General features: G+C 43.7%; 2 protein-coding genes across 5 annotated transcripts in view; one reads left to right on the top strand and one right to left on the bottom strand.

Annotated features, from left to right (window-relative positions):
- Positions 1–3811: 3811 nt before the first annotated feature.
- Positions 3812–19139, bottom strand: LOC110537935 (trypsin I-P1). Of its 3 annotated transcripts, XM_021624409.2 has the most exons (7): positions 19122–19139; positions 18942–19031; positions 8986–9006; positions 8701–8863; positions 7938–8206; positions 6803–6951; positions 3812–4445 (listed from the first exon to the last, which is right to left on the bottom strand). In XM_021624409.2, the coding sequence occupies exons 2-7, from the start codon at positions 18997–18999 to the stop codon at positions 4128–4130; spliced, it is 978 nt and encodes a 325-aa protein (XP_021480084.2). In that variant the 5' UTR covers positions 19000–19031; positions 19122–19139; the 3' UTR covers positions 3812–4127. The 3 variants fall into 3 exon arrangements, with proteins under 3 accessions (XP_021480084.2, XP_036793902.1, XP_036793903.1); XM_036938007.1 differs by lacking the exon at positions 19122–19139 and having other exon boundaries at positions 18942–19064; XM_036938008.1 differs by lacking the exons at positions 18942–19031; positions 19122–19139 and adding an exon at positions 9462–9518.
- A 4335-nt stretch (positions 19140–23474) lies between these two features.
- The window catches only part of taok2a (TAO kinase 2a), a 35722-nt gene continuing 34654 nt past the window's right edge, over positions 23475–24542 (top strand). For both annotated transcript variants that reach the window (XM_021624408.2, XM_021624407.2), the window contains exon 1: positions 23475–24028. The gene's annotated coding sequence lies outside the window, so the exon portion shown is untranslated. The remainder of the gene's footprint in view (positions 24029–24542) is intronic.

Raw genomic sequence — 24542 nt, 5'->3', positions numbered from 1 at the left:
GGAATCTGTACGCCAGACAGAGCCACAGTCTATTTGAGGGATGGAAATCGTGGCTGATCTCCAAACCACAACAAGGAGCTACACCTCAACCTCCTGATTTTGCAAGCCACTACCCTAGAGCATATGAGAGTCCTCTGCCCATCAAAAAAAGTACCAAGATCTGATGACCTGCTCAACTACTTGAGAGATGCTGCACACTCTTTTTATGAATCACTGCAGAGTGAATAATTTGTTGTTAAAACAAGCTACATAATGAACCGTTTTTTTCTGTGAGTTTGTGATCCCCTGAACCTGTATAGTACATTGAATCTGAATACATTTCAGAAGACATGTCAGCCCTATTGTAGGAAATTAAATGTATAGTAGGTGTTTTCTATGTGAATCAATTTGTGTATGATTTGAACCAGCACAATATATTGAATTAATTGCATTTTAAGATGTTGTTCCAGTATCAGTGTAGAAAATGTTATGTACAATGTGTTCTGTTGATAATTATGTTGTGTGATCATTTGACCCTTTTTTAATCTGAATGAATTAAAAACAAATAAGTCATCACATACAGTATGTGAGTATTCATTTGATCTGGATTCCCTTTTTTTATTCATTACAATGTACAGTATTGTATATTGTCACCACATTTAGCATGAACTCTAAGCAGTTAATACTTATTTACTGCTGTCACCTCAGTACAGAAGGACATTTCTTGCCTTTAGCATGGGTTTAACGCAATTCAAAACTTAATTGCTGATCAACGCAAAGAGAATGTTTTTCTGAACGTTTTGTAATATTGACCTTCGGGACCTGCATAATGGACATGCATATTGGCACATCACATGGATCCATATTTGATATTTACAAGTAGTGCTTGTTTTGATTGAATGAATTTAATTGTATTCTATTTTGGTAGTTCTATGGTATGTTCACATCGAGGGCTTCGTTTAAAATGAGACTAAGATTTCATGACTCAACTTTTAAGAAAAGTCATCAGTGCTAAAGTTGATAGACCACCTTTAAATGAACCTCCATACAAATGAATTAACTACATATTGCATTTAAGTTATTTACATGAAGGGCATCTGTACTTGAAAGTACTTAAAACATCATATCAGGTGTTAAAAAAGGACATCTTACAAGAGTCATGCAAAATGTCACATATACTGTTCTTCCACAAACTGAAATCATCACTGGAGATATACTGTTCTTCCACAAACTGAAATCATCACTGGAGATATACTGTTCTTCCACAAACTGAAATCATCACTGGAGATATACTGTTCTTCCACAAACTGAAATCATCACTGGAGATATACTGTTCTTCCACAAACTGAAATCATCACTGGAGATATACTGTTCTTCCACAAACTGAAATCATCACTGGAGATATACTGTTCTTCCACAAACTGAAATCATCACTGGAGATATACTGTTCTTCCACAAACTGAAATCATCACTGGAGATATACTGTTCTTCCACAAACTGAGATCATCACTGGAGATATACTGTTCTTCCACAAACTGAAATCATCACTGGAGATATACTGTTCTTCCACAAACTGAAATCATCACTGGAGATATACTGTTCTTCCACAAACTGAAATCATCACTGGAGATATACTGTTCTTCCACAAACTGAAATCATCACTGGAGATATACTGTTCTTCCACAAACTGAAATCATCACTGGAGATATACTGTTCTTCCACAAACTGAAATCATCACTGGAGATATACTGTTCTTCCACAAACTGAAATCATCACTGGAGATATACTGTTCTTCCACAAACTGAAATCATCACTGGAGATAAACTGTTCTTCCACATTCTAAAAATTTAAACGGCAATAAAAAAAAAAGTATTTTTTGAAATAACAAAAAAATATCAATCGTTGTTGGAAGATATGGGTATGGTGAATTATTTGTCAACCATAAAACACCTAATGTGGTACACACAATTAATAATATAAAAATAACTGGTTATCTTAAAATGGAAAAATTGTCACAGAAATGGTTCTTCGTCTGTAGGATTCAGTTATAGATCAGTTGTAGTCAGGAATAGGGCGCGATTGCTTCCTACAGAGCACAAAACATATACATTTCTAGACATCTTTGAAAAGCAAATCAGGTAAAGAGATTTTTTTTTTCTTAAAAGGGCAGTGTTGTATTTTGAGACAGGCTTGAATAAGCTAAGTAACCAATAGGCAGAGGGTAGCATTTGTCTGATTCTCTGTAATAATGGTATGGGAACAATCATTCATTTTATTTTGTAAAGTGGTTTCTTGCATTAAACAACACAACATTTTCAGTCACCTCCTTGTCTGAAGGACAAGTGGATAAACAGGTTAATGTTAAGCCATGCATGTTTTTTTCTTCAAAAGTCTCATGGAATGTAGACCTACACTGAACACCACACATTGGGTGCTACTGTAGGCTGAATTATAGAACAGCTATGTCCATGTTAAAATGTTATGGTAGGCATTTTCTCCATTGTTTTTGATGGTAGGCCACTCTGTAGGCCTACATTATGATCAAATAGCCACAGTAGCCTACATGGCCACTGTTAAAACTGTAACTTAAAGTGGGTACAGCCTCAGTGTTCACATTAAACACACGCTGGAAGTTGCACAGAATTTTCAATGTTCAATTTTTCAAATATATACACTACCGTTGAAGAGTTTGGGGTCACTTAGAAATGTCCTCGTTTTTGAAAGGAAAGCACATTTTTTTGTCCATTAAAATAACATCAAATTGATCAGAAATACAGTGTAGACATTCTTAATGTTGTAAATGACTATTGTAGCTGGAAACGGCTGGTTTTTAATGGATTATCTACATAGGCCCATTATCAGCAACCATCACTCCTGTATTCCAATGGCACGTTGTGTTAGCTAATCCAAGATTATCATTTTTAAAGGCTAATAGTATAAATAATATATATATAATATATCAAATAATATAATTTCCAATTTCTTTGAGCAAACAATACAGCTCAGAATTGTTGTTGTTGTTTTTAAATAGCTTAGTATTTGTATTATTGCATTTGTAGTATTTATTTGCTCATCTTTATCAAGGGTGCCAATACATTTTGGATCTGTAAATGTATGAACTCAAATTTGAGTTGATGATTGGACATTTGGTTTTCCGCTGATTCATTTATGCATGTCATTTCTTTTATTTTAAGTACAATTCTGTGATGTATTTTAGTTAAAGAGATGATATCACCTCTCTGGTTAAGTGAGTTTGTTTGACCCAATCCAGGTAAGAGGGTCACCAATTGGGGTATATTCACTAGGAACCAAACAAACCCAACAGAAGCAAACAGAACGGAACGGGACCTACCTGAATTTGTCCAATAGGAACTCTTGTTTCCGTTGCAAAACATTTCCCTTCAGAGTAAACGGTTTAACATGGCCTGTGTGGTCCAGTGGTTACAGCCGCTGACCCTGGAACACATGTATGCCAGAGTCGGCATGGGTTTGAATCTATCTCACTGTCCTTTGACTCACCCTCTCACTGTCTTTCCAACACTGTTCTAGTTCTTTAATAAAAGCAAACAAATTAGTGGGACTGCCCCACTCCTTAAAAAGTACCAATTAAACAAAGAGTAAATGGTTTTGCAACTGTTTGCTACGGTCTTGGTCTAAATGAATACACGCTTGGTATTTATGGCAGTCTGATAGTTACCTGCCTGCCACTCCACCATTACATGAGATGCTTGTTGAGAGGCATTCTCAGCTCAATGATAAATAGCTGTAGTTCACTATAAAGAATGTATCTACAGTATTTGCAGATACAGTATACTCAATATGGAAAAATATACACAACTTGTAAAATAATTATAAAAATAGCTTTCCATTTAATCATCACGTGTGATGTCTATGTGTTACTCTCTTAACAATCATGAACTGAGCTCTGATGATCAACCAAATGTAATCCTATAGCATAACACAATTACATTTGCTCTCCAACTTAATTACTTACATCACAGGAAGAAAATATGAGTAGATTCAGTAGATTCATATTCATATTGAATGAAAGCAATCACTTATTGTTGACAGTTTTAACATACTATTACAGTGCTTTTCACATACAATGAGAAGTGTAGTGGACATAGAATCCACTTTTAGTGTATGCCCTATAAGAAAATATAAAATGAAAGGAGAATGGGAGAGAGGGATAGGAGGAGAGAGAGGGAGAAGGATAGGAGGTGTGTGGCCCCACCGGACAGTGCAGCACAGGTGACAGTGAGGTCAGAGTTATTCCCACTGGAGGAGAAGGTGACGAAGCCTGGTTGGTCAGTGCTGATCTGGCTCTTGATCCAGGCCTGGTACTGGGACACTCTGGCATACACTCCTGGAAAATTTGGTTTAGCACAGCTTACTCCGAAACTCACAACACCAGACTGGATCCAGACTAAGCCCGGTTTGCTCACTAGCGGCCCCCCTGAGTCTCCCTGTACAGAGACAAATGTTACATCAGGGTCAGTGAACAATGCAATTACCAGCAGAAGTTCTCATGGTTTTGGTTTGTGATCATCTCTAATTTGTCATTAAAAAGTTCCTACACAGTCAAAATCATGTTTGATATTTGGATGAAACCAGAACAAACTATTACTGCTGCTTCTACATTGATAAAGTTGGATCATAAAGTTACTGGTCCCCTCCCCCATGTCAAACACTTGGATTCAGGAGGCGGGATTATTAAGGGCTTTATGTGACATCACATAAAGCCTCTCATTTGAATACGCCAATGGTAATGTATTATTCTCTTACCTAATTTCATCATGTACCGCCTTGTAACTGTCATCGCAGAAGGCGTGTTTAGATAGCTAGGTAGATAGTCTACTGGTGTCCCCTATTCAAGGCAAAGATACTGATAGGTTTCCACTTTCATCTGTGTCTGGTGTTAGCTAGTAGCTGGCTAGCTAGGCCTTTGGCCAGCATGGAACAAAAGCAGGGGAAGGGTTGCCCAAAAACGCTTACGCAGTTGTTATGTCATTACATCAAGAGACATTAGAATTGGAAAATGGCGGAAGCAGATTTTATGTTTGAATCAGATGGTGTGTCTCGTGGAGATGAGAGTGAGAGGAATTGGATTACAGTGGCAAATGCAAAAGGAAATAAGAGAAGTGGTCGTGGAATCTAGTAAATCCAAGCCTAGTTCTGGTTCTTTTTTGGTCGGAGTAAAGGTTTTGAACTGACGTTGTTACCTGGGAGATCCGTTTTGAAGTCTCTATAAAAATGGTGGATGCGTTGGACGAGGTGGCGTCGATGAGAGTAACGAGAAGTGGGCTTATCATGTCGTTTTGCGTATCTATGGAACAGAAGGAGCATGCTCTGCGCCTCAAGAAGATATTGGATTGGAATGCGTCCTGTGTGGATCTTTGAAGCAGGGCACCTATCAAGGGTGTTCTCTGGGGTGGCGCTAGAAGTAAATGCAACGTGTATACGTGAAGAATTGGATCAAGCGGTTGGTGCACAACGTCTGGCCCGCATGGCGGATGGAGTAAGGAAGCCCACCCCATCCGTTCTAGAGTTTTTCTTATGAAGAGTCTGCCTTCTCACATGTATTTGGGTTTTATGAGATACCCTGCGAGAGCCTACGTGACCCAAACCCGAGCAGTGTGATAAAGGCAAATGATTTGGTCGTGTCTCATGTGTGTGTAGATGGGAGGGGTATCGTACGCCAGCTGAGCCTAAATGCTGCAAAAGTGGTGGTGAAGATGCACCCGGATTTCTGAAGTGTCCTGTTAGGCTGAAGAATGGCAAGAATAAGGGCTGTCCAGAAGGTCTCCTATCTGGAGTCGTCGAGAAGAGTGGAAAAAAGGAGTGGAGTTAAAGTAGTAGGAGTAGAGACACAAGATGATGTTCCTTGTCAACAGAGGGATCCTGACATGCTGCGTGTTAAGAAGGTGGACTTTGTAGCATTGATTATCAAGTGCACTGCACAAACGGAGAGGAAATCGGAGAAAATAGGCATCATTGTGAGTGCGGCCGAGCGTTTTTTGCTCTGTTTACACAGGCACCTGATGGGATTTGAACTACGACTGAAGGAGTGGGATGGTTTTTTAATGTATTTTTGACGTATGACGTATGACGTAGCCCCCCCCCCCCCCCCCCCTTCCCATAATATAATAGTTTTTGTTTCAATACCCCATACAGCAGGTGGCGGCAATACAGCAATAGTTGTAGTCTACCATAAAACCTTAAAGAAGAAGATAGTCATGATATATGAAGATTGTTTGGCAGTCAATACATATATATTTAATTAAATATACACAGACAGCCCTCACCCTGTAAAGTTTCAATCGAAATTGTCCAAAATGAGTTAGCTAGCTAGCTTGATAAACAGTGCTGACAATTCCATTTGGGCTAGCTAGATAAATGATTTAGCCAACATTTTGTCTATATTGATGCTGTTACAATAACAAAATAGTTGGACAAATCATTTGTGAAAGCATGATGTGATGTATGACAGGATTGGATGTTGCATGCAATTTCAATGTTGTTTGAGCTGCTTTGTGTGTAAGCAAATTTGCTTGCAACAATGCTCAGCACGACAATGCTCACTGCATCCCTGTTGCTTGACAAAGATATTTTCAAAGAACCGTCAGTCAAGGTGAGCTACCCGCCCACTCAGACTACTAGCTCCCCACCTGGTCTCTATTTTCAGACTTCCTGGTAGTTTGACACGAGAGTAAAAAGTAGTCATACAAAAAGTTATTTGAATGACCTTTAAATAATAGCTCTGCAAACCGCAGCTAAAATGCAGCTTTAGCTCTGCAACTACAGTATTTGGAATTAAACACACCTGACAGGAATCCTTTCCTCCTGCCAATAGACCAGCACAGATCATGTTGCCTGTGATTGAACCCACTCCAGCATAGAGACAGGTACACTTCCTGTTCCCCACTACTGGCAGCTCCACCTCCTGTAGGGTCTGGGGTGAGGGCAGGGACACTGAGGAGGAGAGGCCATGAGAGACAGGTCACCTTTTACCGATAAACCGTTGTATACATTTCTGATCTGCTCCAACTGTATTGATACAAACTGAACTGGACAAAAAAAGTGACATATGTACAGGTAAAGGTTGTACAGTCAGGTCCAGAACTATTAGCACCCCTGATAAAGATGAGGCAAAAAAATACTGTCAAATAATACGAATACTGAGCTATATTGAATGGAAAATGTTATACTAAAACAATTGCTCAGAGAACATGTAATTAAAAAAAAGATATCTGAAAAACACAGGGGTGAAAATGATTAGCTCCTCTTTTTTTCAATACCTTGCCGTGCAAAAGTAATGGCACTGAGCGTTTTTTCCTAATATGTTTTATGAGATTTGAGTACAGAGAGAGAGCTCCACCAGTGGTGGTTTTGGCGTCGAAATAAGGATGCATAAGCAGAAAAGAACCCCATACCTACTGTAAAATATGGTGGTGGATCTTTGATGTTATGGGGCTATTTTACTTCCACTGGTCCTGGGCCCCTTGTTAAGGTCAATGGCATCATGAACTTCACCCAGTACCAGGGCATTTTAGACAAAAACCTTATTGCCTCTGTCAGGAGGCTGAAACTTTGCCACAAGTGGATCTTCCAGCAAGACTACAGCCCCAAGCACACATCAACATACACAAAGAAATTGTCAATTGACCACAAAATTAACCTTTTGCAGTCACCGGACATTAAACCCATTGATAACCTGTGGTTTGACAATGAAGGATATCAAGGATCTGGAAAGATTATGTACGGAGGAATGGTCTGAGATACCTCATATTAGGAAAAGGCTCAGCGCCGTTATCCTCGCAAGGTGAGGTATTGAAAGAAAGATTTGATTTATTTCATTGTTTAAAAAAAAAAAAACATCTTTATCAAGGGTGCCAATAATTCTGGACCTGACTGTGGCTTGACAATGCAAAGTCGGCATTGGGACCAACAGTTCTAACCTCCACTATTGATATTGCCCCAGCCAGTGACCCAGCTAGTGGTGCCATTGTAGTATGTGCTGCCCCCTGCTGTCAGACAGACCGGCCGAATGTAGTTAGTGAAGGTGACGGATGACGAGAGCTTCAGCAGACATATGTCATTGTCATTGGTTGCACTGTTGTAGTTGGGGTGGCGGATGATCTGAGAGACCGTTCGGGACACCTCGTTGGGGTTGGCGCTTTTCTGATTTTGCCGGCCCAGGTAGACAAGCAGGCCAGACGTGCTGGTGCTGAGAATGAAGGGAGGGAGTTGAGGCTAAAGATTATAAGTGTGATTGTTAGTGTGCTTTCTGATACAATTGACCTGATTCTGTCATGTATTTTAGAGAGATAATGTCACCTCTCTGGAGTCACTTATTTGACAATCATCGACAGACCACCATAGAAGCTAGCAAGCACATACATTTTTGTTAGGAAATGTAATTTAAGTTTTTAACTCAAGTTTTTGTATTTACATGGTAGAGTTGTCCTCAAATTACCAAAATACATTATCATTTGAATTAGCTCTCTGAATTAAGTGATTATTCATGAATACAGTAGATAAAATAGTACATAGGCAAATACAGTGTATAGAGACGTTTCAATCACACATTGGCATAATATACAGGTTGGGGGGAAAGGGAAAGGGGGGATACCTAGTCAGTTGTACAAATGAATGCATTCAACTGAAATGTGTCTTCTGCATTTAACCCAACCCCGGATGGGATAGGTCATGTCATTCTACCTGGCGAAGCAGTGAGCGGCAGTCAGGACCCAGTCTTTGTTGATAAGGGAGCCTCCACAAAAATGTCCGCTGGATCTGTGCAGACTGGCCTGCCATGGCCAGCTCCCCGCCACTGCATTATGACCCCCCACGATCTTTGTGTTGAGAGGAGCTGTGCCGCACACTGGAGGATACAAACCCATGAGAGGCGGCTCATGATAGAACACACAAATCCCTCACATTATAAAAAGAGCAACAAAAAACAAAAGCTGATTTGAAGTTCTGCAGTTGTATGTAATAACTTACCATCCAACTGCGCATGGCCACCTGGGTGAGGGAAAGTGGATTGGTGTTAAAGTTTTTTTTCAGTTACCAAGTTATAGTACTTAAATTGACATGCTAATAAGCTAATATTTAAATACTATGTAAAAAAAAATTCACTGAACTAACCCTGGCTGGAATTAGAAAGTGCCTGTGAAATCTTACAAAACACAGGTTTGTAAGAGGGAAAAATAACAAACAGGACATTCACTGAAACAGCCCACTAACCAGAAATATTCAGTGGTGTAAAGTACTTAAGTAAAAATACTTTAAAAGTACTACTTAAGTAGTTTGAGTATCTGCATTTTACCATTTATTTTTTGGAGGACTTTTACTTTACTACATTCCCGAAGAAAATAATGTAGTCCATTATTTACTGCATACATTTTCCCCTGACACCGAAAAGTACTCGTTACATTTTCAATGCTTAGCAGGACAGGAAAATGGTCTAATTCACTCACGTAAAGAGAACATCCCTGGTCATCTGATCTGGCTGACTCACTAAACACAAATGCTTTTGTTTGTAAATTATGTCTGAGTGTTGGTGTCAGGTGCGTGAATGAGGACCCAAAAGCGAATTAACAAAACAGAGTTTCTTTAATGACGAAACACACGTAGGCTCAGATGGACAGGCAGATTCCGACAGGACAGGACAAGGTTAGCTGAAAAGGCAGATTCCGACAGGACAGGACAAGGTTGCAGCAAACACGACGATAGTCTGGTTCAGGCATGAGTAACACAAACGAGAATCCGACAAAGACAGAAACAGGAACAGAGAGAGATATAGAGACCTAATCAGAGGGAAAAAGGGAACAGGTGGGAAAAGGGGTGAACGAGGTGGTTAGGGAAGACAAGGAACAGCTGGGGGAAAGAGGGGAAGAAAAGGTAACCTAATACGACCAGCAGAGGGAGACAGGGTGAAGAGAAAGAACAGGAACAAGACACAACATGACAATACATGACAGTACCCCCCCACTCACCGAGCGCCTCCTGGCGCACTCGAGGAGGAAACCTGGCGGCAACGGAGGAAATCATCGATCAGCGAACGGTCCAGCACGTCCCGAGAGGGAACCCAACTCCTCTCCTCAGGACCGTACCCCTCCCAATCCACTAGGTACTGGTGACCACGGCCCCGAGGACGCTTGTCCAAAATCTTACGGACCCTGTAGATAGGTGCGCCCTCGACAAGGATGGGGGGGGGGGGGGGGGGGGGAAGACGAGCGGGGGCGCGAAGAACGGGCTTAACACAGGAGACATGGAAGACCGGGTGGACGCGACGAAGATATCGCGGAAGAAGAAGTCGCACTGCGACAGGATTAATGATCTGAGAAATACGGAACGGACCAATGAACCGCGGGGTCAACTTGCGAGAAGCTGTCTTAAGGGGAAGGTTCTGAGTGGAGAGCCAAACTCTCTGACCGCGACAATATCTAGGACTCTTAGTTCTACGCTTATTAGCAGCTCTCACAGTCTGCGCCCTATAACGGCAAAGTGCAGACCTGACCCTCTTCCAGGTGCGCTCGCAACGTTGGACAAAAGCCTGAGCGGAGGGGACGCTGGACTCGGCGAACTGAGATGAGAACAGCGGAGGCTGGTACCCGAGGCTACTCTGAAAAGGAGATAGCCCGGTCGCAGACGAAGGAAGCGAGTTGTGGGCGTATTCTGCCCAGGGGAGCTGTTCTGACCAAGACGCAGGGTTGCGAAAAGAAAGACTGCGTAAGATGCGACCAATAGTCTGATTGGCCCGTTCTGCTTGACCGTTAGACTGGGGGTGAAAGCCGGAAGAGAGACTGACGGAAGCCCCAATCAAACGGCAAAACTCCCTCCAAAATTGAGACGTGAATTGCGGACCTCTATCTGAAACGACGTCTGACGGAAGGCCATGAATTCTGAAAACATTCTCGATGATGATTTGTGCCGTCTCTTTAGCAGAAGGAAGCTTAGCAAGGGGAATAAAATGAGCCGCCTTAGAGAACCTATCGACAACCGTAAGAATAACAGTCTTCCCCGCTGACGAAGGCAGTCCGGTGACAAAATCTAAGGCGATGTGAGACCACGGTCGAGAGGGAATGGGAAGCGGCCTGAGACGGCCGGCAGGAGGGGAGTTACTGGACTTAGTCTGCGCGCAGACCGAACAAGCAGCCACGAAACGACGCGTGTCATGCTCCCGGGTGGGCCACCAAAAACGCTGGCGAATGGAAGCAAGCGTACCCCGAACGCCAGGGTGGCCGGCTAACTTGGCAGAGTGAGCCCACTGAAGAACGGCCAGACGAGTAGGAACGGGAACGAAAAGAAGGTTCCTAGGACAAGCGCGCGGCGACGGAGTGTGAGTGAGTGCTTGCTTTACCTGCCTCTCAATTCCCCAGACAGTCAACCCGACAACACGCCCCTCAGGGAGAATCCCCTCAGGGTCAGTGGAGGCTACTGAAGAACTGAAGAGACGAGATAAAGCATCAGGCTTGGTGTTCTTAGAGCCCGGACGATAAGAAATCACGAACTCGAAACGAGCGAAAAACAGCGCCCAGCGCGCCTGACGCGCATTAAGTCGTTTGGCAGAACGGATGTACTCAAGGTTCCTATGGTCAGTCCAAACGACAAAAGGAACGGTCGCCCCCTCCAACCACTGTCGCCATTCGCCTAGGGCTAAGCGGATGGCGAGCAGTTCACGGTTTCCCACATCATAGTTACGTTCCGACGGCGACAGGCGATGAGAAAAATACGCGCAAGGATGGACCTTGTCGTCAGAGAGGGAGCGCTGAGAAAGAATGGCTCCCACGCCCACCTCTGACGCGTCAACCTCGACAACGAACTGTCTAGAGACGTCAGGTGTAACAAGGATAGGTGCGGATGTAAAACGATTCTTGAGGAGATCAAAAGCTCCCTGGGCGGAAACGGACCACTTAAAGCACGTCTTGACAGAAGTAAGGGCTGTGAGAGGAGCTGCCACCTGACCGAAATTACGGATGAAACGACGATAGAAGTTCGCGAAGCCGAGAAAGCGCTGCAGCTCGACGCGTGACTTAGGGACGGGCCAATCAATGACAGCTTGGACCTTAGCGGGATCCATCTTAATGCCTTCAGCGGAAATAACAGAACCGAGAAATGTGACGGAGGAGGCATGAAAAGTGCACTTCTCAGCCTTCACAAAAAGACAATTCTCTAAAAGGCGCTGGAGGACACGTCGAACGTGCTGAACATGAATCTGGAGTGACGGTGAAAAAAATCAGGATATCGTCAAGGTAAACGAAAACAAAGATGTTCAGCATGTCTCTCAGGACATCATTGACTAATGCCTGAAAGACAGCTGGAGCGTTAGCGAGGCCGAAAGGAAGAACCCGGTATTCAAAGTGCCCTAACGGAGTGTTAAACGCCGTCTTCCACTCGTCCCCCTCCCTGATGCGCTGATCTCGAAGGCTGAAGACATAAGAGGAAGCGGATAACGATTCTTCACTGTTATGTCATTCAGCCCTCGATAATCTATGCAGGGGCGCAGGGACCCGTCCTTCTTCTTAACAAAAAAAAACCCCGCTCCGGCGGGAGAGGAGGAGGGGACTATGGTACCGGCGGCAAGAGCTACAGACAAATAATCTTCGAGAGCCTTACGTTCGGGAGCCGACAGAGAGTATAGTCTACCCCGGGGGGGAGTGGTTCCCGGAAGGAGATCAATACTACAATCATACAACCGGTGTGGAGGAAGAGAGGTGGCCCTGGACCGACTGAACACCGTGCGCAGATCGTGATATTCCTCCGGCACCCCTGTCAAATCACCAGGCTCCTCCTGTGAAGAAGAGACAGAGGAAACAGGAGGGACAGCAGACATTAAACATTTCACATGACAAGAGACGTTCCAGGAGAGGATAGAATTACTAGACCAATTAATAGAAGGATTATGACAAACTAGCCAGGGATGGCCCAAAACAACAGGTGTAAAAGGTGAACGAAAAATTAAAAAAGAAATGGTTTCTCTATGATTACCAGAGACAGTGAGGGTTAAAGGTAGCGTCTCACGCTGAATCCTGGGGAGAGGACTACCATCCAAGGCGAACAAGGCCGTGGGCTCCCTTAACTGTCTAAGAGGAATGTCATGTTCCCGAGCCCAGGTCTCGTCCATAAAACAGCCCTCCGCCCCAGAGTCTATCAAGGCACTGCAGGAAGCTGACGAACCGGTCCAGCGTAGATGGACCGACAAGGTAGTGCAGGATCTTGAAGGAGAGACAGGAGTAGTAGCGCTCACCAGTAGCCCTCCGCTTACTGATGAGCTCTGGCTTTTACTGGACATGAAGTGGCAAAATGACCAGCGGAACCGCAATAGAGACAGAGGCGGTTGGTGATTCTCCGTTCCCTCTCTTTAGTCGAGATGCGGATACCTCCCAGCTGCATAGGCTCAGCACCCGAGCCGGCAGAGGAAGATGGTAGTGATGCGGAGAGGGGGGCAACGGAGAACGCAAGCTCCTTTCCACAAGCTCGGTGACGAAGATCAACCCGTCGCTCAATGCGAATAGCGAGTTCAATCAAGGAATCCACGCTGGAAGGAACCTCCCGGGAGAGAATCTCATCCTTTACCTCTGCGCGGAGACCCTCCAGAAAACGAGCGAGCAAAGCCGGCTCGTTCCAGCCACTGGAGGCAGCAAGAGTGCGAAACTCAATAGAGTAGTCTGTTATGGATCGATTACCTTGACATAGGGAAGACAGGACCCTGGAAGCCTCCTCCCCAAAAACAGATCGATCAAAAACCCGTATCATCTCCTCCTTAAAGTCCTGATACTGGTTAGTACACTCAGCCCTTGCCTCCCAGATTGCCGTGCCCCACTCACGAGCCCGTCCAGTAAGGAGAGATATGACGTAGGCGATACGAGCAGTGCTCCTGGAGTAAGTGTTGGGCTGGAGAGAAAACACAATATCACACTGGGTGAGGAACGAGCGGCATTCAGTGGGCTCCCCAGAGTAACACGGCGGGTTATTGATTCTGGGCTCCGGAGATTCGAAAGCCCTGGAAGTGGCCGGTGGATCGAGGCGGAGATGGTGAACCTGTTCTGTGAGGTTGGAGACTTGGGTGGCCAGGGTCTCAACGGCATGTCGAGCAGCAGACAATTCCTGCTCGTGTCTGCCTAGCATCGCTCCCTGGATCTCGACGGCTGAGTGGAGAGGATCCGAAGTCGCTGGGTCCATTCTTGGTCGGATTCTTCTGTCAGGTGCGTGAATGAGGACCCAAAAGCGAATTAACAAAACAGAGTTTCTTTAATGACGAAACACACGTAGGCTCAGATGGACAGGCAGATTCCGACAGGACAGGACAAGGTTAGCTGAACAGGCAGATTCCGACAGGACAGGACAAGGTTGCAGCAAACACGACGATAGTCTGGTTCAGGCATGAGTAACACAAACGAGAATCCGACAAAGACAGAAACAGGAACAGAGAGAGATATAGAGACCTAATCAGAGGGAAAAAGGGAACAGGTGGGAAAAGGGGTGAACGAGGTGGTTAGGGAAGACAAGGAACAGCTGGGGGAAAGAGGGGAAGAAAAGGTAACCTAATACGACCAGCAGAGGGAGACAGGGTGAAGAGAAAGAACAGGAACAAGACACAACATGACAATACATGACAGTTGGAGTGTGCCCTGCCTGTCCGTAAAAAAAATGTAAACAAGAAAATCATGCCATCTGGTTTGCTTAATATAAGGAATTTGAAAGGAGTTATACTTTTGATACTTAAGTATATTTTAGCAATTACATTTACTTTTGATACTTAAGTATATTTAAAACCAAATACTTTTACTCAAGTGGGCACGAACTTCGTCAGGGAAATGACCGGACCAAGGTGGTGAGCATACATTTTCTTTTTACTTTGAATGTCGCCAACAAAAAACTAACGTGAAGTTGACTAGGCCTATACAAGCCACTAACACAGACAACTACCCACAACACCAAAAGGGAAAAAAGTCTGCCTAAGTATGATTCCCAATCAGAGACAACGATAGACAGCTGTCCCTGATTGTGAACCATAACCGGCCAAAACATAGAAACAGAAAACATAGAAATAAAGAAACTAGAATACCCACCCCAGTCACACCCTGGCCTACACCAAAATAGAGAATAAAAGCCTCTCTATGGCCAGGGCGTGACACAAGTAGAATTTTACTGGGTGACTTTCACTTTTACTTGAGTCATTATCTGTTAATGTATCTTTACTTTTACTCAACTATGACAATTGGGTACCCTTCTGTTATCGTCATAGGCAAAACTTGTGGTTTAACCGGATGCATTTTTTGCCATACCAACCTCCCTTTGCTCATACTATTCAATGCCGCTCAGTGGAAGTAATTCTAAGGCCAAAGGGAGGATGGAATGAAAGAAAACAGCCATTTCCAGAATTTCAAGTTTGAACCCTCTTACTTAGAACTCAGTGGAGGCTGCTTAGGGGGAGGACAGCTCATAGTGGCTGGAACGGAACGAATGGCATCAAATACATGGAAATCATGTGTTTGATGTAGTTGATCATTTTCCACTAATTCTACTAAAGCCATTACCACGAGCCTGTTCTCCCCAATTAAGGTGCCACCGACCTCCTGTGTTAGAAATATTCTCACTCTCATTATCTTAATATCTAAACCAACAACATCACTGTGTAAAGTGGGTGAAATTCAGCAGTGAATGACAGAAGAATGTGGGCTGGGCTAGACTAGTCTATTTCTCATCGTTAAAGAACAAATCAATCATGACGGGAATATACAACAGTAGTTTGAGGGATAATCTTTTATTTATTCTGTGTGTAAACCAAAAAAAAGTTATTTGAAACAATAGCATAACTTGGGACATTGCTGTGAAGAATATGATGTTTTAATTATCATACTCATTAAGCTACAAAAGTGTCTGTGCTCAACCTAAACGTGTAGACAATACAATGAATGAACCGGAATGACATTTACTCTGATGGGTCAACCTAATGTGTCTTCTTGTCACGTTCTGACCATAGAGAGCCCTTATTTTCTATGGTAGAGTAGGTCAGGAAGTGACTGGGGGTTAGTCTAGCTTATTATTTCTATGTGGGGTTCTAGTTTTGTTTTTCTATATTGGTGATTTTGTATGATTCCCAATTAGAGGCAGCTGGTAATCGTTGTCTCTAATTGGGGATCATATTTAAGTAGCTTTTTTCCCACCTGTGTTTTGTGGGATATTGTTTATGTGTAGTTGTATGTCAGCACTACATTTTCGTCACGTTTCGTTATTCTTTTGTGCGTTTCACTTAATAAAGATGCGGAACCCAGATCACGCTGCACGTTGGTCCGAGTATGCTTCCAGCGAACGTGACAGAATATCCCACCACAACAGGACCAAGCAGCGTGCCCAGGAGGAGAGGGTAACATGGACTTGGGAGGAGATTCTGGACGGGAAGGTATCCCGGACTTGGGAGGAAATCCTGGCAGGACAGGATCGCCTTCCTTAGCGGGAGATGCAAGGAGAGAAGGGAGGACAGCGACGAGGCCGGGGTTCGCGGCCACAGAGAAAGCCCAAAAGACAGCCCAAAGATTTTTTTTGGGGGGGGAACATGGGGTGGTCGGCGGAGCCGAGGAGTGAACCAGAGCCAGTCTGCGAGAAAAGGGAGAAACTGGAGGAGAGTGAAAGGAGAGAGTCAGAGAGTGGATGGAGGTATTGGAGGAGAAAGAGTGGAGAGAGTTGTTGAGTTGGTGGAAGATGCACGACAGTTGCCCTAAGGAGCATCTAATTAGTTTAATGCCACCTCAGTCAGCTCCCCGTACTCGTCCTGAGGAGCGTGCTATTAGTCTGGTGAAATCTGTGCCGGATCCACGCACCAGGTCTCCAGTACGCATCCACAGCCCAGTAAGTCCTGTGCCAGCTCTCCACACTCGCCTTGAGGATTGTGTCATTTGTGAAGTGCGTGTCCCCGGTCCGGTACGTCCTATGCCGGCTCCACGCACTAGGCTTCCAGTGTGCTTTCCCAGTCCAGTAGGTCCTGCGCCTGCTCCCCGCACTAGCCCTGAAGTGCGTGTCACCAGTCTGGTACCACCTGTGCCGGCTCCACGCACTAGGCCTCCAGTGCGCCTCCCCAGTCCAGAGCTTACGGCGACGGTCCCCGGTCCGGAACCTCCAGCTCCAGGCCAGGAGCCTTCCACTGCGCCGATGCCCAGTCCGAGCACGGCGTCCAGTCCTGCTCCATGGCAGGAGCCTTCCTCGGCATCTAGGTCCAGTCCAGGCACAGTGTTCAGCCTGGGTCCATGGCTGGATCCACAGGATGAACGGGTTCTCCGGCCCGCATCAGAGCAGCCACCAAAGATGGTGGATCCGCAAGCGGAGTGGGTTCTTTGTCCCGCACCAGAGCCATCCCCGATGCTGGAGGATCCACGGGATGAGCAGGTACTTCGCCCCGCACCAAGCCGCCACTGACACTAGACACCCCCCCCTAACCCTCCCTTTTGGTTTCAGGTTTTGCGGCCGGAGTCCGCACCTTTGTCACGTCCTGACCATAGAGAGCCCTTATTTTCTATGGTAGAGTAGGTCAGGGCGTGACTGGGGGTTGGTCTAGTTTATTATTTCTATGTGGGGTTCTAGTTTTGTTTTTCTATGTTGGTGATTTTGTATGATTCCCAATTAGAGGCAGCTGTCATATTTAAGTAGCTTTTTTCCACCTGTGTTTTGTGGGATATTGTTTATGTGTAGTTGTGTATCAGCACTGCATTTTTGTCACGTTTCGTTATTCTTTATTGTTTTGTGCGTTTCACATAATAAAGATGTGGAACCCAGATCACGCTGCATGTTGGTCCGAGTATGCTTCCAGCGAACGTGACACTTCTGTCCTGTCACGCCCTGACCGTAGAGAGCGCTTTATGTCTCTATTTTGGTTTGGTCAGGGTGTGATTTGTGTGGGCAGTCTATATTCTATGATTTTCTATTTCTATGTGTTTGGCCGGGTGTGGTTCTCAATCAGAGGCAGCTGTCTATCGTTGTCTCTGATTGAGAACCATTCTTAGGTACCCTTTTCCCCTACCTGTTTTGTGGGAAGTTAATTTTGTCTTTGTTCAGGGCACATAGCCCAAAGCTTCATGGTTTGGTTTTTTGTTCTTCGTTTTGTCGGCGTCATTTTTGAATAAAGAAAACATGTATGCTTCCCATGCTGCACCTTGGTCCAGTCCTTCAGCCAGCTGTGACATGTCCAATATTGACCCAGCACTGGGTTGTTTTTAACCAAATAATGTCAGTGCACTTTTAATCTAAATTTAGTATTTGTTTTTACTGAGGCAGTTCACATTACTAAAACAAATATAAAACCAGTCCAAAATAGATTGTGGTCCTGTAATATACTGTTAAAGCAGTAATATCAAACATATTCACCGTTTTAATCCTCTTCTCTTTTCAAACACAGAATTTTCACAGGCAGTCTCTTTAACCCCTCAAGGTTGAAGTCCACGCTCCCACAAAAATCTAATTTGGCATAATAAAAAAATTGCAATAAAAACCTGTTTACGCTAGAGATATGTTTCCACCAGGCATTCCACTGATTTCAAAACTCGGTCCTCCAGAAAGTGGAGAGTGGAGGGCACTAGCAACATTATCACAGTTCTTTGTGAGATCTTTCAAAAAAAGCTGTGTTAGAAATGATTACACACACATACTGAGCAGCTCATGTTATAGACAGAAGCGTGCTACATGGCCCACTTCCAATCATGGCTAGTGGGAAGGTTCCTGTCTTTTCCGTGGCTAAACGCACTAGGCACGTAATTTGACAATTGTATCCATATTTACAGATAGCATACAAGTTTGTTATGAAGGCACATGCGAGTTCAAATGTTCCAGAAAGCATTTCCAGATGGCACATCTTAAAATTCAAAATCAAATGGCTAAATGATCCTCGGTACGACCTTCTTAAAACAATTCCATATAGCTTAGTTGACTGCATTTGATTTAAAATAATAATTCCCTCTTACCTTTTCCAATGCAGGTCAACGTTACTACCACAGCACACAACGCCCACCACGAGTCCATCCTATCAGCTGCTCTGGCTTTCTGTGTCCTGTCTTTAAAATACTCTTTGTTGAACGGGGAGGTACTGTATGTATGTACGTAGGTAGGTAATTGTTTGTATTGAGTCAGGGTGTGACACTTACCTCACAATACTGGTCTCTTACAATACTGGTACATCCTGTCATCTCTCTCTCTCTCTCTCTCTCTAGCTCTCTCTCTAGCTCTCTCTAGCTCTCTCTCTCTCTAGCGCTCTCTCTCTCTCTCTGTCTTTGTGTGTCTTTCACAACCTTATGTCACCGATCATTTCCTCATTTAGCACTCTTTCAATATCAACTGTTCTCAATTCAGTTAAATTAAAATCATGATTTGGCAAATCATGTATTTGGCTGTTCTCCAAATAGCATTTTAGAGTTGTTAAATTGTGTAGAAATGCAGTAAATTATATTTAAAAAAAAAAGATTATTTCAAGCCTAGTCAAATACAGTAAAGGAGACAAACTATTGACTGTTTTTATTTTTTCATTGATAAAATTTGCTTGTGGGACCTGCGGGCCCCAACAGGAACCTTTTCACACATGAGAAACGATGCATCACCAAAAGAGAGCATGGATTTCCAACAACTCATTGCCAGGCTGACTCCGATGCAAGACTACAATACTGTGGCTGATATAAACGAAAGGCTGATGACACCAGGAGCTCAACTATTCCTACAGCAGAGCACTCCTCCAGCACCTGCACCGCCAGTCATTGCATTAACGAGCATTGGCTTGCGAAACGACCTCTAACTTCCTTCATACTGTAACAATGGGGAGGTGTGAGGATAACGTAATGGCATGTCTCAGGCTGGACGTGTTGGCAGTCAGGATCTCTATTCTCCACCGAGTGTTGTTAACCCCCCCAAAAGTCGGTGGAGAAACAATGGAAGTGGCATGGAAGTGGCTAGAGTCTTGAGAGGTGTAAGGATAATTAGGAGTCTGAAACAATGGGTATTTGGTGCAGTGATAATGGCTGGAGAACATCTAGTCTATTTTTGGATTTTGCTGTTCTCCAAATATAATTTTAGAGTTAAAAAATTGTGTAGAAATGCAGTAAAGAAGAGTCAATAAATAAAAAGGATGAAGCTAAGAACATAAACAACTTCATAGTTAAGAACACTAGAAGAATATGGAAGAACTTTTGACGTATTCTTGCTGCTTGTATGTGTTTTGTTTTGTTGCTTTTTGTGCTATTGCTCTGTCTGCATGCTACGTGATGGTTGTCCTATGCTCTCTGCTCATTGTTTGTCTGTATTGTAATTGTTTTTAATAACCTGCCCAGGGACTGAGGTTGAACATTAACCGGCTGGCTAAAACCAGCACTTTTACTGAAAAGTTGATTCATGTGCATTGTCCCTATAAAAATAAACTCAAACTCAAGAATATGTCACTCCCAAAACACACAACCCTATGGAACAATCCTTGGATAGCTTTTCGGAATGCACCAATAAATTGGTCCACCTGCAAAACTAAAGACATAGAATGTCACCTGCCTTGTGCTTGTCTCCACCCCCCACCAGTAATAAACTTTTGTTACTTCAACACTGTCTGCATCTCGGTCTTCCCTGAAACCTAATAGGTATGGCAACTGCTCGGCATCTGACCGCAAGGCACTACAGAGGGTAGTGCGTATGGCCCAGCAGTACATCACTGGGACCAAGCTTCCTGCCATCCAGGACCTCTATACTAGGCGGTGTCAGAGGCAGGCCCAAAAAATTGTCAAAGTCTCCAGCCACCCAAGTCATAGACTGTTCTCTCTGCTACCATGACCGGAGTGCCAAGTCTAGGTCCAAAATACTCCTTAACAGCTTCTATCTCCAAGGCATAAGACTGCTGAACAATTAATCAAATGGCCACCACAACTATTTGCATTGACACCCCCCCCCCCCTTTTTTTCTATTGCTGCTACTTGCTATTTTATCTATACATAGTCACTTTACCCCTACCTACATGTACAGTGCCATCGGAAGGTTTTCAGACCTATTGACTTTTTTAACATTTTGTTACGTTACAGTCTTATTCTAAATATATATATATTTTTTATCCTCTACAATCTACACACAATACCCCATAATGTTAAAGCAAAAACGGGTTTTTATTATTTTTTATCTAATTTATACCAATAAAAAGACAGAACTACCTTATTTACATAAGTAGTCAGACCCTTTGCTATGAGACTCAAAATTGAGCTAAGCTGCATCCTGTTTCCATTGATCATTCTTGAGATATTTCTACAATTTGATTGGAGTCCACCTGCGGTGAATTCAATTGATTGAGCATGATTTGGAAAGGCACACACATGTCTATATAAGGTTCCACAGTTGGAAGTGCATGTCAGTGCCAAAACCAAGCCATGAGGTCGAAGGAATTGTCTGTAGAGCTCTGAGACAGGATTGAGTCTGGGGAGGATCTGGGGAAGGGTACCAAAAAAATTATGCAGCATTGAAGGTCCCCAAGAATACAGTGCCATCTATCATTCTTCGATGGAAGAAGTTTGGAACCACCAAGACTCTTCCTAGAGCTGGCCGCCCGGCTAAACTGAACAATTGTGGGAGAAGGGACTTAGTCAGGGAGGTGACCAAGAACCCGATGGTTACTCTGAGAAAGCTTTAGAGTTCCTCTGTGGAGATGGGAGAACCTTCCAGAAGGACAACTATCTCTGCAGTACTTCACCAATCAGGCCTTTATGGTGTAGTGGCCAGGCGGAAGCCAGTCCTCAGTAAAAGGCACATGACAGCCCACTTGGAGTTTGCCAAAAGGCACCTATAGTCTCTCAGACGATGAGAAACAAGATTCTCTGGTCTGACAAAACCAAGATTGAACTCTTTGTCCTGAATGCAAAGCGTCACATCTGGAGAAAATCTGGCACCATCCCTACGGTGAAGCATGGTAGTGGCAGCATCATGCTGTGGGGATTTATTTCAGCTTCATCCTTGATGAAAACCTGCGCAGGACCTGGGGCGAAGGTTCGCCTTCCAACAGGACAACGACCCTAAACACACAGTCAAGACAAAGCAGGAGTGGCTTCGGGACAAGTCTCTGAATGTCCTTGACTGGCCCAGCCAGAGCCTGGACTTGAACACGATCAAACATCTCTGGAGAGACCTGAAAATCACTGTCCCGCAATTCTCCCCATCCAACCCGACAGAGCTTGAGGGGAGAAACTCTCCAAATACAGGTGTGCCAAGCTTTTAGCGTTATTCCCTTGAAGCGTCATACCCAAGAAGTCTGAGACTATAATCGCTGCCAAAGGTGCTTCAACAAAGTACTGAGTAAAGGGTCTGAGTACTTATGTAAATGTCATATTTCCATATTTTTTATATAAATCAACCAAAATGTCTAAACCTGTTTTTGGTTTGTCATTATGGGTTATTGTGTATAGATTGATGAGGGAAAAAAAACTATTTATTACATTTTAGATTAAGGTTGTAACCTAACAAAAAAATGTAAATAGTCAAGGAGTCTGGATCAAGGATGATCAATGGAAACAGGATGCACCGGAGCTCAGTTTTGAGGGTCTAAATACTGTAAATATATATATTTTTTTAATTAGCAAAAATTTCTAAAAATCTGTTTTCGCTTTGTCATTATGGGGTATTATGTGTAGATTGCTGAGTTTTTAAATGTAAAAAAAACAAAACAATTTTAGAATAAGACTGTAACGTAACAAAATGTGGATAAAGTCAACGGTATACACTAGATGACTGACTGACTGGGGGAGCTGTTTTGAAGCCATCTCCACTCTGTCTTGGAACTCCCCCATGGTTGTAAAAAATATTTTGGAAACTATTACTATATTTATGAAATGTATGTTTGTTTTTATTCTATTAGACACCTAAGTGCATGCTTTTAAATCATGAGCTAAAACCAAATATTAGAAAATATATAAACATTTTCCTTAAAGTATAATTTAGTACAACTGTTACTATTCCCACTACAACAAAGACATACTTAAATACATGTAATTTTGTCCTTGAAATATTTCATTTAAATACTGTAGAATTAAATGAATTCTTACTGGCTTCACGGCCTGAGCAACAAACAGGCAGTTTACTTTTGGCACGTTAAATTCTTATTTACAATGACGCTGGGCCAATTGTGCGCTTCCCTTCGGGACTCCCAATCACGGCCAGTTGTGACACAGCCTGTCTGCCTGAACCAGCGTGTCTGTAGTGACGCCACTCCTCCTATCCTCAGTATGCTGAGGATATTTTTCGGTGAGCTGACTGAGTTGGGTGTAATGTGTAACCACATTTTTGCTTGTAACTATTTTGGGCACAACTGACAGCGAAATAGCAAGTTGTGGTTTCGTTAGTCCACCTGCCTTCGCCTACGGGTGTGAGGCTATTTAGATAAGTGTATACTTCACTCTCCAGCCTGAAAGGCAGCAATATGCATTACAGCGTCTAGTGTGCCGGAAGCGGACAACAAGAAGAAGAAGACACCCACACAGATAGAACAATGAGATGTAGTCATAAAAATATTTGACAACCATGCGCGTTACTTCCGGTTTCCGCATGGCTCCCGCCCCACTCACAGCCATCTTGTTTTTTTTTCCTGAACAAAAAAAAGGTGTGAGACAGAAAAACACTGACGGGGGAGAAGCATATTAGACATTTTTGGAACTTGACGGAAAGACTGATGTAGTGATACAATACGATATGAAAGGAAGGGGAGCAGGCGAGGTGGAAGAAGACCAGCCGCACCCTGTATACAGCTAACGTTAGCTAGTAGCTAGCCAGCTAAGCTAACTGGCTAGTGGCTCACCAGTTCGGAACGGATTAAGTAGCTAGTCAGACAGCTAGCTAAGCTAGCTAGCTTCTGCTCAGCCCTACCGATAGCTAGCCTATGAAATTGAGAACAAATCAAATTCGTCGTCGGATGTATGTGGGAAGGAAATCGATGACAATGCATCGTACGTCGATTTGAGACCCCCCCCCCCCCATTGAAGAGACCACCACTAACGTTACTAGTTTTTTTCCCCCTGTAGCTAGAGCGGGATCATAACAAGCCGTGGTAAGTGTTGCAATTTATTGTCAACAATGATGGCTAGTTAGCTAGCCGTCCATCTTAGCGCTAGTTAGCCAGTTTGCGATTCTGGCCTTAGCGTGTATTTAGCATCAGAATAGTTAACATATCAATTGGCTGAAATTAACTGACTGGCGAGCTAACCAGCTAATTGGCATTGCTGGCAAGGCATAGCTAACTAGCTTACTCAACTAACGACGGTATGGTGTTTGCATACATCCATTGATAGCTAATTAGCCATCATGCTAAACTCAGCTGACATTGACATGCCTGAACATGTATGCAAATATGTATCGATAACTATGACAGTCTAATGTGGATAACTAGCTAGATATCTCAACGACAACCCCAATTTGAGCAAAGACATACTTGTAAACGTGTAGTTAACAAAGTTGAAAGTGAGTGAGACTCATTCATGGCGAGGCAAGACCTAACGTTAGCCTAGGTCCGAGTTGAAAATATATCCCCTTCAACCTAGGGCGAGACCCGGGTTCGTACCCCT

This window comes from Oncorhynchus mykiss, chromosome 12, assembly GCF_013265735.2.
Source record: "Oncorhynchus mykiss isolate Arlee chromosome 12, USDA_OmykA_1.1, whole genome shotgun sequence".
Lineage (NCBI taxonomy): Eukaryota > Metazoa > Chordata > Actinopteri > Salmoniformes > Salmonidae > Oncorhynchus > Oncorhynchus mykiss.
The sequence above is the reverse complement of the archived record's forward strand: the minus strand, read 5'-3'. Positions and strand labels throughout refer to the sequence as shown.